This window comes from Tripterygium wilfordii, chromosome 12, assembly GCF_013401445.1.
Source record: "Tripterygium wilfordii isolate XIE 37 chromosome 12, ASM1340144v1, whole genome shotgun sequence".
In the NCBI taxonomy this organism is placed as follows: Eukaryota; Viridiplantae; Streptophyta; class Magnoliopsida; order Celastrales; family Celastraceae; genus Tripterygium; species Tripterygium wilfordii.
Window position 1 is genome coordinate 1,548,442 of NC_052243.1, and position 19,371 is coordinate 1,567,812.

Below are 19,371 nucleotides of genomic sequence, written 5' to 3' on the forward strand. Positions count from 1 at the left end.
TAGATGAGGAACTTCTGTGCGTATACATCAAAAACTTCTTTGCGTGGAAACCTAATGACTAAAGTTTAAATCCATATTGAATGTAATTTTGTTTGTTAATGTAATTTTGCAAAATGGAGAATGTATGAACACTATCGCCAGCATATCTCATTACACAGAAGCAGGAAATCTCAACAAAAAAAAATTAAACTAAAAAAAGAGAGAGGGAAAGGTGCTTGCTGGGGCAGCTTATGTGTATGTATGGGCAGGTCCTGCAACCAGATAAATAATAATTAGCCGTAGAATAAAGTTAGAAGCTGTCAACATAATTCCTCTTCAAATATCGAAAAGAAGGCATTGAGGATTTTATGAGTACGTAGTTCAATATTGGCTGGCAGTGTTTAACAGCGAAGCAAGCTCACCAATATAGTGTGGTTTTAGGCTGCCTGCTTTGCACGCATCCATTCTACAAAATTGTCCAAGATCAAGGGCCAAGCAAGTTCTGGATCATAGTTCTTGTGGTCTGGAAAACTTATCTGTCCAGAAATATACAAGTGTTAGTAGCATTCATAGTTACTGTGGTCTGAATCAAATTAGTATTGGTCAAACCCCAAGTGTTGGACTTAAGGATTCATTGCCCATAGTTATGATCGAGGTAACTCATCATGGATGTACGTATCAAGAAAGCAGTACCTCATTGCAAAACCGGTAAAAGCCCATCCACTGATCCATGTTTATGACCTTATAATCACTCTGAATCTGCCAACGAAATATACAGGGCAAGATAGGAACCCTCTTTTTGGTTAAAAGAAAATATCAGCGACCATGTATAAATCGTTTTCTATCTCCAGTCTATCCCTATCAAGTATCAACTTGTTCTATGAACAAAAGCACATCAAGACTGTAGGATATCTAAGATCAAAAGGAAAAATCCTAATTCGAACAGCAGCCAGACTTTTGCCACTAAAAAAAGAGCAGACTCCATCAGTACGAGGAAAAAAATATATGACTGGTATACCAATACCCCAGAGAGAACTTACAAACTCCGGCAACCAAAATTCAAATGAAAATTCTCATAGAAACAAGAGTTATCACATAAAATCGGAATCCACGAACTCTGAAAGTTAGAACATCAGAGGACATTTGCAACGACGGAACTACTTACCTTTAGATACTCAATGAAATAATCCACCTGTGCTCGGAATTGGGACCCTAAAACAAGATTGAGTAATTGGCAGATGCTCTCGATGTCTATACTCTTTTGTTTCTCCTCTGAGAAAATATAACAGAACAGGTCAAAACTACTACAACAAGGTCGAGACTCTCAGATTCAACTGCATGAAAAAATAACTTATATTACCTGTAAGGCAATACCTAAAAGCATATTTATAGAAGTCCATAAAACTTGATGGCCTCCTCACCTATTTTGAGTATGTATAAGTCAATCAGCCTTCTTTGAATTGTCATCAAGGTAATTTACATATAGAAACGTACTAAAAACTGAGGAAGTATCAACAAGAATATCAGTAGTAGAACTGTACCTCTTTTTCAAGCTCTGGTAAGGCCTTCTTTAATTTACTTATAGTGTCAGCCCCCAATGCTTTGAGGCCTTGATGCCATTCCTCCTAATCAACATCAAGACATCTGATCTCAGTATATTGAAAAAGGGAATCAAATATTCATCACACATACAAGATGTCACAGTAAAGGATGGTCTGGATATAGAAGAGGGGAGAAAGTATGTAATTCTTTGACAAAGCCAGCCTAGCTGTTATGTAATTATGTTTCTTGGGTTACAAGCGACACATAAAGGACATTTTTTTATGTGAATTTTCCGAGGGAGAAGAGAATCAAACCTTGCACCTTGTGCAAGTGTTAAGGGACTTGAATCCAATTCGCAATGTATATATCTGCGCACAAAGCCTAGGGGCTAGGACTGCTAAATGCAGGTGCATGGCTCAATCTTTTCCACTTCAATCAACATGCTAACCAAAATACTCACAAGAATGTTTATAAAAAAAGTGAAACCAAGATGCTTTTACTAACTAAAAATAAAGAGAGAGGGACAATCAGCTAAAAAGAGTTGTAGAACAAAAAGAAAGTGCCTATGAGTGATAATCCGTACCAGGGTAAAGTATCCCTGTTTCTCAGCTTTCATTTTCCTGAAATGTTTAGCATGTCAATTCATTGTGTGAAACTGTGAATCTTACAGTTAAAAATTAGAAAGCAAGGTATCAAACAATTATATTTAACTAACTTACCAAGCAAGCATCAAGATTCGAACATCAGTATGATCTATCTCCATATCTGAACAAAGAGCTTCAATTCCTTCTGGGCTGTTCGAATACATGTTTATAACATGAGTGCCATACTTGGAAGTAAAGGAACCTTAAATATAACGAGTAAGAAATCCTTTGACAACTTTTTCAGCATACTTACTCAATCAAACTCGAAGACCTATCCGCATACGAATAAAACAGATTATCGATTCTTTCCATCTCCTTCAAAGATGCTTTACTTGAGGCTGAATAAAAGGAATTCAGACAGTTGGAAGTAATCAAATAATATAAATAATAGCCTAAAGCAGCATAGGAACTAAATTCATCTATTCATGGCTAAAAGCAACTAAATTCAGGAAACAAACTACACAAATAATCCATAATGAAAGGATTCGGAATCCAGTCTATCCCCGCTCAATCTGATCTAAAGCTACTTTTCAACTTGACAATATACCTTAAAAAATTCACAGATTACTAATTTTAGCTGCGTTTGGCATAGTGTATCTATTTTAGTCCTTAAAAAGTAAATCCAAAAGCTTTAGCTGCTACGCATAATCTTACTCCTACCAAACTCAGATTATCGGCTCCATAAATCTCCACTCATCTTCAGTTTGTTTGGATGGAAGAAAAAAAGATCTCCCTAATTCATATTAGATACTCAGCCCTACAAACATATAAATCAGAAGAAAAAAAAAACTCCACCTTAACAATTCAAAACCAAATATATTTGAAAAACACGAATCATGAGGCTCACGAGAGTACCAGTAATTAAAATCAAAACTACAAAACAATAATTCGCAGTACGACCAAAATTCAAAACTGCAGTCGCAGAGACAGAGAGATTACCTGACCGAAAGAGATCCGTGGCGGTGGACGTAATTGAATTTGACTGGCCCGATTTCTTCGAACTCCCTTTGCGCATCTTCGCTTTCAGGAAGAAAACAAGAACGACGAATCTCAACTTCAGCGAGCGAAAATCGTAAAATAGGGTTTCTAGAGAGACGGGAAAAGAAATAACGGAATAGAATTTAGAAGGAATTGGGTTTTCTTTATATATAAAGAGGAAGAACAAAGGTTTAAACTTTAAAAAGAGACCTCGATGTGAACAAACCAAGCAAAAGAAGCTTCGTTTCTCCTAAAAACCAATGTCCAGCGCCGATTTCTAGACAGAGTCGGAGATCTTTCTGCTTCGGATTTTCTCTACTTTATATATATATAGAGCTTTTGATTGATTGGTTTAAGGTTGGTAAATTTGGTTGTGTGATTGGTTCCAAGTTTGTAGTCTAGATTTCTTTCCTTTGTAAACAGGAGTTTGAGTTTTATAAGGACTGGTACTCCTAAAATTTAACCTGAAAGAAACTCTTTTTTTTTTTAATAACCTACCCTTTTCTTTTGAACATTTATATATCTGGCATCACGCCTGTGCGAAGTTTTCTACCAGACGAATGTCTAAGTTGGGTCACAACTAAATACATCTGCGACGGGCATCATGCTTGCAAACTTTTTCACCCGACGACAGTATAAATTGGATCAAAACTGAATGCATGGCAAGGACACTGATATATTAAAGGTAAAAGAATCCTGTATGCACCACATTGTGCAGATCAAATTCTTGAGCAGAAAAAAAACATTCACCACAAATAAATACGAAAAATTCATCCAATACTTTCAGAAAGACCAATTTCCATGATCTCATAAATCACCAGTTGATATTGCAGGGATGCTGTTTGCAACAATGAAGAAAACTTGAACACAGGAAAGGACACTTTTTGAGCAAAGAGAGAGAACTCGATCTGTGATGGATCGCTACTTCTGTGGCAGGAGAATGCTTCAAGCATCCAAGCTAGAGTTTGCATAACCCAAAAACATGAATGAGTAAAAACTAAGCGGTAGTCTCTGATAGATAGCATGTAAAGAGGGCCACTGCACCCTGCACATGAGTTGATCGAAGGTCTTCAGGAATTGGAGCACTAAAAGCTATGTCAAAACAGCTAAATTGGGTATCAGGTGTGCCGTCACTGATATCTGATACAAGCAAATCACAGATCTCCTTTGCCATCTTCGAATATGCTATTCTGCAAAGCAAACATGAAACCATGTCAATCTAGAGCATATATAACATATAAAAAGCCAATCACGAGAAGAGGCCGAGGTTAGGAAGGTAGCATTTAAGTTAACAAGAAACAGAAGGTGAATATAAGATACTTCTAAAAAAAATACAAATGGTGGTTCAAAAGGCATAAATATTTCCCTTATAGAAAAAAAAGTGCCAGAAATATTTCATTTTGTTTTGATATTTTCAAGCAGCATGGGTGGTAATATTAGAGAGGTTTAGAACTATTTGGAGTTTTGGACGTGACAAGAGAATAAACAGTGGTGACTAAGTAGCCGCTAGCGACTTCAAACGTTCGTCAATATGTAATAAGGGACACGTGAATAATTTAATGGGCAAACCAAACCAAAAGTTAAGAAGCAGAACCTTGCATCATCAGGTAGTCCATCACCCCAAACTGCCAAAGATTCATTCAAATGGGTAAGGAACTCTTGACAAGTACTATTTTTGCTTTCAAGAGAATCCTGCAAAAGATAATGCAAGTTGCGATTAAATGGCTGAAGTAAGCGGCTGCAAGCAATGGACTCTGCAGTTGATACTTTAAATGCCAATGAAGATGTCAGAGTACAAGACAAGATAAGACATGACATAAAGGTTCACAGACTATCTATGACTAGTTTTCTCACCAGTTCAGTCATTGTATTGTTATCTCCCAGCAGCGAGCTTCTAAGCAAATAGAAAGATACATAAATTCCAGCTCCCAAGTCCCATTTATCAATTTCTGACTTGTGGTCTTCCATGCAAGTTGCGAGCCTCCATATCTCTGAGTGGTTGCCTGATTCAGTTTGGTCCGGAGAAGGAATAAATTAGCAAACTTCTACGTTGTGACAATAAAATGGCAACGTTGCACCAAATAAATGTATGCAAAGAACAAAGTGAAGCGATGGAAGAGGCAACAGGATTAAGTTACTCATGAAAGCAAAAAAGTAAAAGCAATGAGCAACTCAATGTCTAAAGAAGATTATTCCCCAGGATGTTACGGGTCCATCATGTCAGGAACAATTACCATAACTGTTAACGCAGGTCATAGTTCTCTAGTTTACATTCAGAATGAGAATTATCACATGAAACTTATCCAGAAGAATTCAGAGTGAAAGTATTAATTCTATACTAATGATTTACATAGCCAAACAAAGGTAGTTATAATTTGAGAACAGTGACAAAAGCAACAAAAAATATTCATGTTGACTTCTTAATTCGACACAAGGAAGAAAATCAGACTGTACCCTCCTAAGCATCAGTTTATATAGCATCTGCATCCCAGGTCAGACATCCAAAATATGTCAGCCGTCATTCCAAAGACCTTATGGATTTCCAAGTTGACCCAAGCAGCACACATAATGGTCCAAATTCACATTGCTAAAAGTACTAACGATTAGATTTGGAGGCATTCAATAACTCGAAATTTGCAAAACTGGTGATCACCCCAGTTTTCCATTAAATAATAAGAAGCAAAAAGTGATAACAAGAAAAACAAAATCAATGACAAATGGAGTTCTGTAGCAGGCGACAATGCATCTCCTCTCCACCCAATCATCAAAGAAAAACACTAAAGTCATGCCACACGGTACCCAAACTTCTTGTCAAATCTAGAGGCTAGAGGCAGCTGAAGAGGGATTTAAAACAAAAGAACTTTATTAAGGAGCATAGAGATGGTACATCCCAAATAGGAGTTTCAACCAAAAGCATCAAGAAGATAATAAGAAAACTATATCAGATGCAACAAGAATGAATAACAACTGAAAATTTACACAACTTTCACGGTTTCCAAAATTGTTCATGAAAGACGTAGAAATAAGTTTGTAAAATTGGATCCTTCAATACGAATGAATATCCTCACAAACAGTCAGTAAGTAATCCAAATAGTTCGACATAAGATAATACAACCAAATATAGATTAGAATTTCTTGCTTACCTGACAAGAACAGCATATGAGCAACTGAAGTAACAAAAATAGAATGGGCTTTATGCCAATAATCACATTTAAGATAATGCTCGAGAGCCTTTAAGAGGTCCCCGTGATAATGGAAATAAACTGCCTGCATTCCACAGAATGAAAATCAAGCATTGGAAAGATGTGTTCAATGAAGTAGTAAACAAATTAAGTACCCAACAGCCCAAAATCATAAACAAATCAAGCATTGTTTATGTGTGTAAGAGATGAGGAAGCTATGAAATAACAGTTTTATGTTCACAATAGCACAAGATGCATCTAATTTTAGGAAAAATTCTATGATACTGTGCAAGTTATCATACCTTCTACTTATTTTTGTCAGGATTTACTTAAGGTCTGTTGAGTATTTAAAGAATGATGTGCAATGGGTTATTGATTTTAAGTAAATACCAACTTTAGTTTTGAATTTAAAAATTCATTTACAAGCGCAAAGAATTTACTCACTAATGTTAAGTATTTACCCACACGGCATGATAGAATGAACTCACCCCCAATTTTGTTAAAAGTTAAAACTACTAACCATCAACATATGGAAAGAAAGAGACACAGCTAGGGAGAAACATCATGCTTCATAAGACGCAATTGAATCTTAGGAAAATAGGGCTTTTGGAGGAATAAAGATGGCAGCCGAGACTGTTGAACCTGGTAATGTGGACAATTTTCTAACAAACATCCCCCTAACCTGAAATCACACTTGCTCTCTATGGATAGAGTATTTCTTTCTCTTTTTTTCCTGGTCATGGATGGAGTGTATCTTTTCCCTTATTACTTTTGCCATGATTACCTTTCATTTTGTATGTATGCACATACAACCTTGCCATTCGTGCTTCCAAATGAATCATTGCATTGTGGGAAAGAGAAAAGTAATATATCAATTTTAGCAGCACCAATATGATACCAATAAAAGTAAAGTGCAAATTATGGCTTTGACAGATGTATGATGACTTCAAAGTATCTAACTATCTATGCAACAAACAGTGACATACCATTGCCTCATGCATCCACGGCAAAGCAATGCCTAATTCTTCAATGAATTCGCGTTGTGATTCTTCTGAGCTCCAAGTTTCACAGTACTGGAACAAGATTTCCCGAATAACGGTAGCTTGGAGATATGGGTAATCATCATGACGGGGCATGTGAAGAACCACATAGATAGCCCAATGACATTTCCCTGCACACAGAAGCTGGGAAACAAACCCCATGTCAAGAACTTGAAGATCGTTAGAACTGAAAACACCAACCGCTTCTAATATTTCACGCTGATGCCAGATCATATGGTAGTCAAGTGGATCATTTGTTGAAGAAAAGGCACTGAACATTGTCTTCAGAAAGCCAAATTCACTCTCTTCCTTGCCATGAAGAAGCATAAGATAATACGAGAGATCAAAGCGTGTCTCTCCATCCCATGCAACAGCCTCCTCCACAGGCCCTTCATCAACATAAATTGGAACTGGAAATGGAGCCTTTCCATCTTCAAGAAGGTGCTGATAAGTTTCGAAAACAACAGGAAGTGAAGTGTGAGGGGATAGATGATACCACATCAATAAACCTAGAAACCTCTTCCAGTCAATTTTATTGTCATCCAAAGCACCATGAATATTACCAGCAAGCAACTCATAAACCCTAACCCTTTCCCTCTCAATAAAATTAAAATCCAGCCCATTCATCCTCCAACTATCAAGTTGCCTTGCAACATCAGAACGGTTTATTGTGGACGCACCAGCCTGACTTAACAAACAAGCCAGTCTTACATCTCCTTTAGAAGCAGCGAGTTCCACAGCTGCATCCAACTGTCGGCCTGTAAGGAGTATGAATATGGTCTTTAGATACTTGGACTCATCTAAAGAGCTAACTTCCTCTTGCATGCGGTGGCAAACACTTTCTTGCAACCAACAACTAAACTCTGCCCTTCGAATAAGAGGGAGCGCTTCAAGGTCAACATCTGGAGGCCCTTCCTTTATATCCTGCATCATCTCCTCCTCATTGTCAGCACCAACAGATTTTGACTGTCCACTACTCTCCTTTTCAGAGAAAAGAACTTTCATCAATTCCCAGACCATCACTTGGTGCATCAAAACCAAACGAGCAGAAGAAGATAACCCAGGAACCTCCAAGTGCTTCTCAACAATGTCTATATAGCTTCGACAAATCTCTGGAAGCATTAAGCGATTGGAGACAACTCTTTGAAGCTTCAGTTTGGTAGTCCCCACTTCAACTACATTCGTTTCATGATCTATTTCTCTGTGGAAATTTAAAGGAGAGTCAAAAGCAAAACCTGCAAGTTCGCTCACCACTTTGTTATTTTCATCTCTAATTACTTGGTCAATTGCAACCTTCTCTACATTGATTACTGAAGACAATACCCTTTTAGAATCGTTACTCCCAACTAAAGCACCACAATGAACAAGGACCCCATTTGGGCCCCATCCGACACGAAATGACCTGCCCATAAAGAGACCTGCATCAACTATGTTGTGAGAATGGCTTCCAGTAACTGGTGTCTCATGGTTGAGGTCCAGGATAAAACTGTCTCCTTTTACTGCCTTTAGAGGCATGCCTTTATTCTGCTGGGCCATCAGAATGGTTCCAGGGGAGCTTGAACTATTACCAGGGTTGTACTCAAGCAAAGCTAGTGGCGTTTTCCTCCCGATGGCAGTACTAGATCTATGGCTAATCCTCTGAATGGAATTCTGTAAAGGAGGTCTTATAAACTCTTTACCAAAGGAGCGTCTCTGACTTGAAGAAATCCCATTGAAATAATCATTCTCCTCCTCATTCTCATCCTCAACTGGAAACATTAACATCCTCATTTCTTTCATCTTTACAGGGTCAAGGCCAAGATGTGCTGGTAGAGAATGAGAAAGCTCCGGTCCAGTATCCATCGGTGCTTCCTCATCCATGTCGGAAGTCTCACCACCATTCACCTCCACGGGACTTTGAGCTGCAACCGTATCATCCATTATAATATCTTCCTCATCATCTTCGCTCAATCCAAATCTGCTGAAATGCTTAACAGAGAATTTCCATGCACCATTTACAGGGTCAAATGAAATAAAGGAAGCTCCTTGTCTCTCTGAGTTTTCCTTCAACTTCTTCAAAAATCTATCTAATTGCTCCTTCGTGGAGTTTGCTGGTCTTACTTTCAAGATCAGACTAACCTCAGCAGCCTTGTTAAGGCCCTGACCAACTGCAGGCTTAGACATCTCATCCTGATATACCACTACCTCATGCCTACGAAACTTCACAATTTGATCTAAACCTAACCATCTAACATCAGTCTTACCAAGAAACCTGACACTCCCGTAACCCCACCTCCCGACAGTAAAATCCGGAACTTGGCAGCAGTAACCAGGGTCCATCAATTCCATGGTAGCCAAATACTCCAAAGAAGGCTCAATGTAATAATCAGGCGAACATAGTATAGGCAAAGAATCTTTAATCCCTCTCCACACCCCATCTGAGATAAAATCTGTTGCTGGGAATATCTTCCTTTTCTTGATTAGAGATATGGTATCACCACTACAGGTCCCTACTTCAACATCCATCCCGGAACTTGCACCCAAGGAATTGTTCACTACAAATATTTAAGACAACGATTTGTAAGAACTACCAACTCCTACAAACAGAAACTATCCAAATAATTCCAAAATGAAAAACACCCCTAATTACATTGCAGAGGATAACAGCGAACCAAAACCAAGTTTCATAAATTTTTCGGTTTACGTTGCACAACCTTAAACCCTCCTAATTGCAAGATTACTGAATTGTGAAAGCAATGCGCAAAACAAACAAATTATCTCAAAGCCCATCAGAAACCCTAGCATAACTTGCCGGGTTAAGCAAATTAAGCAATAAGGATTCCAAAACAAATTGCAATACGCCAATACCGCATTATTCAAAACAAATTAAGAAAGCAAAGATTTATAGAAACCTACCGAGACAAGAACCGAGAGACCTTTGCTTCTTCAGAACAACACGAGCCCAAGATAGAAAAAAAAACACAAAGCAAGAGAAAGTAGAGCTGTTCGGAGGATCACGATTTGAACACCAACTTGGTTTTTTCCTTTTGTTCAAGCGCAGCGCGGCAATCTGCGGGAGAGTAGAGACTCCAGTCCGACGCAGTGTCAATGAATCCTACTTTACCGTTTCTTGTTTTTCTGTTTTAATTTTTGTAAATGAGAATGGTTTTATTTATGTTGGGCTAAACCCGGTTAAAAAGAAAGTAAGCTGAAAAAGGGCCAGGCGGCCCAAGCCCACCATCCTATAATTTTTTGATAAAAAGATGGAAGAGAAATTTTATATATACACCGTAAAAATACTATATTTACATACCTTTTGGAACATGATAAGTTGACACTAAAAATTTATAAGTCTACATATAAAATTGCAGTGAAAATATAACTATACCATTTATTTATAAAATATTAGAATTTTTATTGTTAAATTTACCCACGTATTGTCTCTCTAAACCCCGATTCAACCCCACCTTCCCCCATCCCTCAAACTTGTATGAAACTATTTATATTATAAAATGACACTAACCAATAAACTAGTCATCGTGAAACTCTCTTAGGTCAAACGTATGAATTCAGAAAATACTGAGTTTGAAAAAATAGTCATGAATTTCTTTGAAATAAAATCGTATGAACTCGGAAAGTTATAGGTTCGATTTTACTTTGTTGTAATGTGAAAAACTTTTGTGTACACAAACTTGATGACCCGAGTTCGAATTCATATTGAATGTTGGAAAGGTAAACATGCATGATATCGCTATCAATTGTGTAAGAATAATTTTAGTCCTTAAAATTGAAACTGATTTTAATAATTTCGTTGGTATGCGGTTGGGTCAATGCTAAGCCCGTATATCATGACGTACCAAAACACGCGATATCGTGGGCCGTGGCGTCCATCAAACGCTACTTGGTGTATACGCCGCCCTTAACATGCACCGCCATCCGCGTTAATACACATTTATATAGCCCACCGCTCCAGTGTGTTTCTCTCGAGCATCAAACTGAAGCCTCTCTCACTCTCTTCTCCCTCTCACTGTTGGTAATTGGCGCTGAAATTGGTATGATCTATTTCAAATTTGATAGTGGGTTTGATTTAACGCAGATGTTATGATTATAATTTCGATTTTGGTTTCTGAATGCTGTTATGTTTGTGCAGCTTCAATGGCTACTTTTGGCTCCGCTGCTATCGCAAATCAAAACCCTAATAAATCGTCCGAGGTGAGCATTCTTTTTTTTTATTCCCCCCAAATTGTTTTTGTTCACTCTGCATTGTTTCTGTTCTTTTCTTTTATATTCATTTTCAATTTCAAGACATTAGTTTTTTTATTTTTGAGGTCTGTGTATGCCTGGGATTTTGCTTTTCTGTGACGCTTGTTTTCCGCACTTGGTTTATATTTGTTTTTGTTAGTGCTCTGTGAATTTGTGGGTATACGTTTTTGTCTTTTTGATTGTTGGGCTGAATCTTCTGTCAAGGTTTCTTTTTTTTCTTCATAAAACTAGGATTTCTTTTCATGAGAGATTGAAATTTGCCCTTGGATTTCATGTTGTTCTGAACGAAGATAAGTGTTTGTTCAAGTTTCATGTTGTGCTTGAATATGCTTAAATTTTTTTTTTTTGTCAAATAGTTTTTGTGCTTTTATGAATTTGGCATGAGTTGGACGAAGATAGGCTATAGTGATGCCAAACCAGTTCTTGTTGCTGATGCCTTTAATGGTGTGTGGAGTTTGGTCTTTGGCATCAAAGTTTTTTCCTTTTTATTAAATATATAACTATCAGATTATATATGGTTGGGATGTTCCTTTTGGTTCCCATTCTGTTAAATATTCTATAGCTTTTCTATAAACTTCTGGATTGAAGAATAAAATGAGAAGGATATTTGCATGGCATGGTTTCGAAACTGTTTTTATTGTCATATGTTATGCATGCATGTCCAAGGAGTCACCTTGATATGTTCGTGCAACATACGAACACTTCTCTCTCTCTCTCTCTCTCTCTCTCTCTCCCTCTCCCTCTCTCCCTCTCTCCCGCTCCCTCACTGGATCTTTATGAGTCTGATATTTGCTATTAACTATTAGTTGTTGTGAGTTATCTTGCTTAATGGGTGTAATATTTGCTATTCTTATTAGTTCTTTGGTAGAGGTATAGAGAACAGACTTTAGTGATCTTTTGCGAATAGGCTTCATTTGAATTTTTTTACGTGGCAATAATGGGAATGGATTTATTTTTATCCTTCTATTGTAGGTGGCTCAACCTCCTAGTGATTCTGTTTCAAGCCTTTGTTTTAGTCCCAAGGCCAATTTTCTGGTAGCCACTTCATGGGATAATCAGGTTTGTTTAGTTGGTTCTTTTTGCTAAATTTATTAAAGTTAAGCATATGTTAAACACACACATCAACCAACGACCATATTTGTTGTGGCTCTGTTCATCAGGGAAAATAAAGTTTATTGATACCTGATATTATTAATACTCAATTTTCCTTCAAAACAAATGAATGCTTAATTGATCTACCCTAATGAAACAGGGGCAATTGCAAACTACTCATGCATTTTCCTTCTCTTTACTCGATATTTCTTTTGCAATAATTTTTCTTTAATTATTTATATTGTGATAGACTTACTGTTCTTACAATAAAAAAAAGACTGTGTATTGACAACAACAGAAGATTTCCTTTCTACTATCGTCTCTCTCTCTCGCACACACTCATCAGCATGAGAATACATCCACCCTGCACGTGCTGGCATATTTTAGGTAACTTGTGTACAATTTAACACTTGCTGGTAAATTCACAGGTTCGATGTTGGGAGGTAACACGAAGTGGAACCGCAGTAGCCAGTGTGCCCAAGGCATCAATGTCGCATGACCAACCAGTAATAAATTGAATTCATGCTACAGAAACTTGGTTTATGAAGGCTGAATTTGCAGTTACTTCTGTCTCTTTATTTATTTATTTTTCCATTTCTTAATTTGTGAAATTATTTTTAGGTTCTATGCTCAACTTGGAAGGATGATGGAACAACTGTCTTTTCTGGAGGCTGTGACAAGCAGGTGAAGATGTGGCCTCTGCTCTCTGGTGGTCAACCTGTTACAGTTGCAATGCATGAAGCACCTATTAAGGAGCTTGCTTGGATTCCAGAGATGAACCTTTTAGCCACAGGAAGCTGGGACAAGACACTGAAGTAAATTTATTTCGTCATTAATGAGTAATTTGATTGATTAATTGCAAATATTTTACATCTGATACCACATTGTTTGTCGAAACAATTTTAGCATTACTTTTAACCTTGATTGAATACCCTCTTTTCTTTTTCTATCTTTCTTTGCGTTGCTACACATCCACTATTTAAAACATTCTAGTTTCTGCTACATGCTTTCTTATTGAATTACAATTCTAATCTTATTCCCGACTTTATCATGGCTTTGGCTACTGTGATTTTCTAGCACTTATTTTTGGTCTGCATGCACTTGGTCTAGTATTTGCATTCATCTTTTGTATAATTTTTTTGACTGCATTGCTCATGTGAGTCTTTTCTGCTTCCATTTAGGTACTGGGATTTAAGACAGTCAAACCCTGTTCATACTCAGCGGCTTCCTGAACGGTGCTACGCAATGACTGTGAGGTATCCTGTGATGGTCGTTGGTACTGCAGACAGAAATATGGTAGTATTTAATTTGCAGAACCCTCAGGTAATCTATGTTATTTTAGAGAAAGAGTCTCTTGCAGTAAACAATTTTACTGTATTTTGTATTGTAAACTACTCATACATACAAGGCTCCCACATTGGGCGGAGTCGGGGACAGACAAAATGTATGCAGACCTTACTCCACATAACATGTGGAGAGGTTGTTTCTAGGAATTGAACTTGTGTCCTCTAGGTTACACTCCCTCAACTCTACCACCCGGTCATGTGTTCTCCTGTCTTACTGTTTTTTGTATTGATGGGCTTTTTTTTGCATACTCGGCTTTTATACATGAAAGTGGTGGGAGTGGGTGATTAAACCTGTGACATATAGAAAAGCAAGTGTCCACTCTACCACTAGACGAACTACTGGGGCATTTTGTATTAATGGGCTTGTTATTGTGTGTGACTCGTTTTCTATACATTAACTATCTACAGTGTTCTATAATTGGTTGATATTGAATCACAGCATGGTGCACTTTGTTTCTCTGATTATGATAGAAGAATCCTCATTCGTGGTCTTTAGTTAGAGTATATATATGTGTAATGACTATACGGGGACTTGATCCTGGCAGAAAGTAGTAAGTTGATGGTTTTTCATATGTAATGTGTGTGGCTGGTCGATCTTGCATATTGAAGGAGGTTTGGTAATTAATGTCCACATCAATCTACTTCAACTTGCCTATGAAACAATTTGAAACATATCTATCCTACCTGTTCTACCAGTTCCTTGAAGTTTAATACAGTTCAGGTTGGGAACATTTGAAACAGTCTACTGGATTCTTCCAACTTTAACTTCTGTTACCAATTTTCTTTTCTGAAATTTGAGTCTACTTCTTTCCTTCTGTTTACTATACATCATGAACTTTGATGATAAATTTAATGCTAACAGACGGAGTTCAAGAGAATCGTTTCACCACTGAAGTATCAGACGAGATGTCTCGCTGCTTTTCCTGATCAGCAAGGTTTTCTGGTATGTATTGTAAGGTAATTTATTGTGTCTAATATGTACTTTGAATTGCTCACATTGGTTGTGATGTTCTTTAAATTTAATTGTCCAATAATTTTGGAATGGCAGTTTTAATAACCCTGGCTGATATTTTGTTTCTGTCACTGCATGATAAATGTATATTTTATGGCATATGTAGGTTGGTTCTATAGAGGGGAGGGTTGGTGTACATCATCTGGATGATGCACAACAAAATAAAAACTTCACATTCAAATGTCATAGAGACAACGCCGATATATACTCTGTCAATTCCTTGAACTTCCACCCTGTAAGTTTTTTTCCCTAATTCATTATTTTTTGCACTTTGATAATAGAATTTTTGCTTGATAGCATGTTCGTTTGTGTGCATATGTGGAATTATGTTCTCTGTCGGTAGCAGTTCTAGCACAAAAGCTTGTGCCTTTGTTAATAAATTTTTTTTTACAATTAAAAGATTGTTTGGCTCAGCCTGATTTCAATTTATTTTCTTTTTTCTTCTCTCTTTCACTGTCTCTCATCATTGTCTTGTTTCATTTCAGGTGCACCATACGTTTGCAACAGCTGGATCAGATGGTGCTTTTAATTTTTGGGACAAGGATAGCAAACAGAGACTCAAGGTGTCTTTAATCAGCAATTTACATTCTAATCTATTTTGCTTATTATTAGAACAATTTTACTTCTGCTTTCTAATAATTGATATAGGCTTTGGCTCCAAAAAAAGGTAAAAATCAAATGATAATGACTTGGAAATTTGCATCTAATGTGGGATGCCTCGTTATAAATGGTTGGAGCTAATTGGTTCTGGAAGCTGGGCTTTACTGTAAATTATTGTTTATGGATCACTGTCATAGTTCATTATCCAAGCCCAAGGGTCAGTAATCAGTAGCATCTTACTTTCAGAGAAAGGGCTTATGTGAACTTTTGCTTAATACATGATCTACTTCCAACATTTTGTTATTTTATTTTAATTTGTCTGGATTTTTTTTGAATGGACATTACAAGCAAACATGTGGCCCTGTGATAGAGTTGCGGGGGTGCAACCGTCCCACTGTGGGAGCCTTGTGCTTGGGAGTTTATCATTTTTTTTAATGGACATTGTGTATGCATTAACCAATTAATATAGCATGGGTATCAGCATCAGCATGCATCTGCAGTGGCTTGCCTCTGGCTTGTGTCATCATATGCATATGCTGGCGTATATTTCTAATATGCTTGCCATGGTTCATCTCAAGTCGGCTAAGTATTTTGTTTGGCAGTCTGCTTTTAGGACATCAGCATTGGTGGTATACTGGTATCAAGTTGTGATGATCTATATTGTTGGTTCTAGGTGTCAGTTATATTATTATAATTATACCTTCAGGATGTTGTATATAAGATGTAAATATTTCTTTTCATGTATCGTTTTTGCTTATTGGTATTATGTTTGAAGTCTAATACAAGTGTTCCTATTTTCTAGGCCATGTCAAGGTGCAGCCAACCTATACCTTGCAGTGCTTTCAACAATGATGGCTCAATATATGCATACGCGGTAGGTCTAATTGTCGTGTGTAAGATTTCTGCAGAATCACTTGTCATTCTCCGCACACAAACACCCAACCAGCCAACCCCAAGTTTGCATGTCGAGAGAACTGCCCACATGCCACAAAAGCTTGTGAATGCCTTAATGCAACCTGAGAAAGAACGTTTATTGTTATCTTGTAGCATGAATTTTTTGAAGTCTTAATTTACCCATCTACTGAATGCTGGAGAAGTTGATGGTAGCCTTTTCTTTTCCCATTAAAGTTTCATGGAAAACAATGTTAAATGTCATGCGCTTTTTAAATAAATGGCTCATTGCAAGGATACACTCTTTATGCTTGCATTGTGACAGAGACTGCTCATAGGTTCTGATGTTTAAAGGAGTTGACATTACAAAGAGTTACAAATTGTTAACTATTCCTTTATCTTAGCTAATTAAAATTTAATTTCTGTGTTTTACCTTTTCCGCAGGTGTGCTATGACTGGAGTAAGGGTGCAGAGAATCACAACCCAGCAACGGCAAAGACCAACATTTACCTGCACTTGCCACAGGTTTTTATTGTCTTTCAATGGTGGAGCATGTTAAGTTAGAATGTTAATGTCAGCCAGCATGATGTGTTATTGTTTTCAACCATTGCAGGAAGCTGAGGTTAAAGCCAAGCCACGAGCGGGAACAAGTGGTAGAAAGTAAAGCCACTTTCCTCCAAGGAAAGTAGATGTAGAGAAAAATGCTTCTCTTTTTCACCAGAAAGTTGGGAGCCTGGAAGTGAAAAATTTACTGGTCATATGTTGGTTTGATTATGGATTTTTTTCTTTTCCTTTTCATTTTGATTTTGTTTTCACTATCTTAGGACGAGTGTAGACTTGGTTCTTTCTCATGGTATAGAATGCCTGTTCAGCGATATGGTTCCTCGTGCAAGTATATGCGCATTTTGCTGTTTTGATTTCAACTAGTGACAATATTAGATATGAAAAGGTGACCCATGCTAGTTTCCTGGGTTCCCACCCTTTCGTTGGGTTATAATTGACAAAAACGAGTTATTTCGTACGAAAAGATGAATTTGTTCCTTTTGTTTCTGCATCACCTATCAATAGGATTTATTTTGAATTAGCTTTATGTAGGAAAGTAGCCCATGACTCTGTTTTATCTGGTCATTAGTTTTCAGATAGCATCTACAGCCTCCTGAGGAGTTAATGTTGGCCTCTTAAAGGTTTTTCTGACACAAAAAGAAAATGAGAACCAGTCTTTAGTCTCTTGCACTTGTTATCAGTTGAGTTTTTGGGGGAGAATCATATTGGACGGGTAAGTATGGAAAACATGTTTGTTTGGCTAAAGTTACAAAAGTTTACTTTTCCAAACCTCCAGTCCAAGCAAGGTGTGTGAAGCTTGTGAATTATAATCAAGCTTACCTTTTTTTAATGAGGAAGTCATCCAAGACACGGTTACATTGGATCTTTGTTCCACACGTACTAGATCTAGATTGGATGACACGGCTACATTGGATCTTCGTCCCACACATATTAGATAATTATACGACCCTTGGCGAATGGGAGGTCGCACTCAATTAAATTGGGTCAAAATCAACATGGCTGCACTCAACTGACTACTTACAAAGTTTTGCATTGCATGCATATGCATATTGATAGAACTCTTTCAAGTGCGTTACAGAAAGTCTCAATTTATTTCGTTAAGTAATTGTCAATTAGGAAAGGAACGCACATAATATAAGGATCTATTTGCTTTTTTGAAAAACAATTACTACTTTTGTTATTTGGACTGAGACTTATGATTATCCAGGCATGCGTTATCTTAACTTTCCCCTCTTTTAAGTCACAAACCAAACACCTTTTTATGTTTGTAAGTATGTGAAGTTTTCCAAGTCTCCTGTGTTGAAAATGTTGTGTGTATGTATATATATTGTATCTGAGTTTCGATCAAACTCAATCCTCCTTGTTGAAATTCATGTTGGGTTGTTTTGTTTTTGTCCCCAAAAGTTGGAAACAAAAGCAGCTGCTCACCATGAGCATGCACGCCAGTTCTAATAATAATTCATTGGTCAAGACTCAAGAGCATGGCTTTTCTACCTTTGTCCCAAGTGTCTTTTGTCTCGAGAAAACAACATGAGATGAGAATTTTCTGATGAAACTTCACATTTCACATGTACTTTCATGAATGTGTTAATGAAGATCAATCAGTGTTATCAACATTAACGTTGCTAATTATTCGCGGAAATGTGCACGGGTAATGCTTCCCTGTACTAACAAGCTAGATTTTCAGTACATTAGAATCCTCCTCTGATGCATAATTCTACATCAATGATTCCATATACATATAGCTTTTTAACAGGGACCATGACTACTTTTCAATAACCTTTCAGGATATATATATACATATACATATATACACATAATTAGCTTCATGATCACTATTGTATTCCTGCATCAAACAAAATAATAATTCTGATTTTCGGATTCAAAATCCAAAATTAAACATGATTATTGTTAATCACGATGACCAAATATTTTGATACTATATATTCAGAACCAATCTCTAAATCGAACAGCTTGAACTTTGACATGGTTTGGTAAGAGACAGCCTAGACTAACACCAGGTTATGTGATGTCATTTAGGTTTCTCTGCAGCACCAAGACAGCTAATGAAATCATGGAAGTCCAAAAAAAGTGTAGATATGATATATATATATATATATATAGCAATTTCATAAATCTAGTATGCAAAAAATTGAATTCTAATAAGAATGCTGAGCAGTAGTACTCTTTCCCTAGCTGTCATCAACTACTGCAATTGCATCATATACCTTGCAATCAGAACATAAAATAAACTACATC

General features: G+C 37.1%; 3 protein-coding genes across 6 annotated transcripts; 1 reads left to right on the top strand and 2 right to left on the bottom strand.

Moving 5' to 3' along the window:
• Positions 1-86: 86 nt before the first annotated feature.
• Positions 87-3,526, bottom strand: LOC120010309 (DCN1-like protein 4). 4 transcript variants are annotated; one of them, XM_038861079.1, is made up of 11 exons: positions 3,354-3,526; positions 3,105-3,185; positions 2,419-2,503; positions 2,241-2,315; positions 2,105-2,141; positions 1,521-1,604; positions 1,340-1,400; positions 1,145-1,251; positions 673-738; positions 402-515; positions 87-251 (listed from the first exon to the last, which is right to left on the bottom strand). In XM_038861079.1, exons 2-10 carry the CDS (start codon positions 3,178-3,180, stop codon positions 417-419), a joined length of 690 nt encoding a protein of 229 aa, XP_038717007.1. In that variant the 5' UTR covers positions 3,181-3,185; positions 3,354-3,526; the 3' UTR covers positions 87-251; positions 402-416. The 4 variants fall into 4 exon arrangements, with proteins under 4 accessions (XP_038717007.1, XP_038717005.1, XP_038717006.1 ...); XM_038861077.1 differs by having other exon boundaries at positions 3,105-3,251; XM_038861078.1 differs by having other exon boundaries at positions 3,105-3,180; positions 3,354-3,525.
• Positions 3,527-3,870: 344 nt separating this feature from the next.
• LOC120010835 (nuclear pore complex protein NUP96) lies at positions 3,871-10,484 on the bottom strand. Its single transcript, XM_038861719.1, has 6 exons — positions 10,261-10,484; positions 7,312-9,899; positions 6,287-6,410; positions 4,998-5,146; positions 4,738-4,835; positions 3,871-4,333 (listed from the first exon to the last, which is right to left on the bottom strand). The coding sequence occupies exons 2-6, from the start codon at positions 9,868-9,870 to the stop codon at positions 4,141-4,143; spliced, it is 3,123 nt and encodes a 1,040-aa protein (XP_038717647.1). The 5' UTR covers positions 9,871-9,899; positions 10,261-10,484; the 3' UTR covers positions 3,871-4,140.
• A 779-nt stretch (positions 10,485-11,263) lies between these two features.
• LOC120011232 (protein RAE1) lies at positions 11,264-17,465 on the top strand. The gene is made up of 12 exons (XM_038862295.1): positions 11,264-11,396; positions 11,495-11,556; positions 12,580-12,666; positions 13,128-13,205; positions 13,321-13,514; positions 13,881-14,022; positions 14,908-14,988; positions 15,164-15,292; positions 15,543-15,620; positions 16,460-16,531; positions 16,993-17,073; positions 17,162-17,465. Exons 2-12 carry the CDS (start codon positions 11,500-11,502, stop codon positions 17,210-17,212), a joined length of 1,050 nt encoding a protein of 349 aa, XP_038718223.1. The 5' UTR covers positions 11,264-11,396; positions 11,495-11,499; the 3' UTR covers positions 17,213-17,465.
• The last annotated feature ends 1,906 nt before the right edge of the window (positions 17,466-19,371 follow it).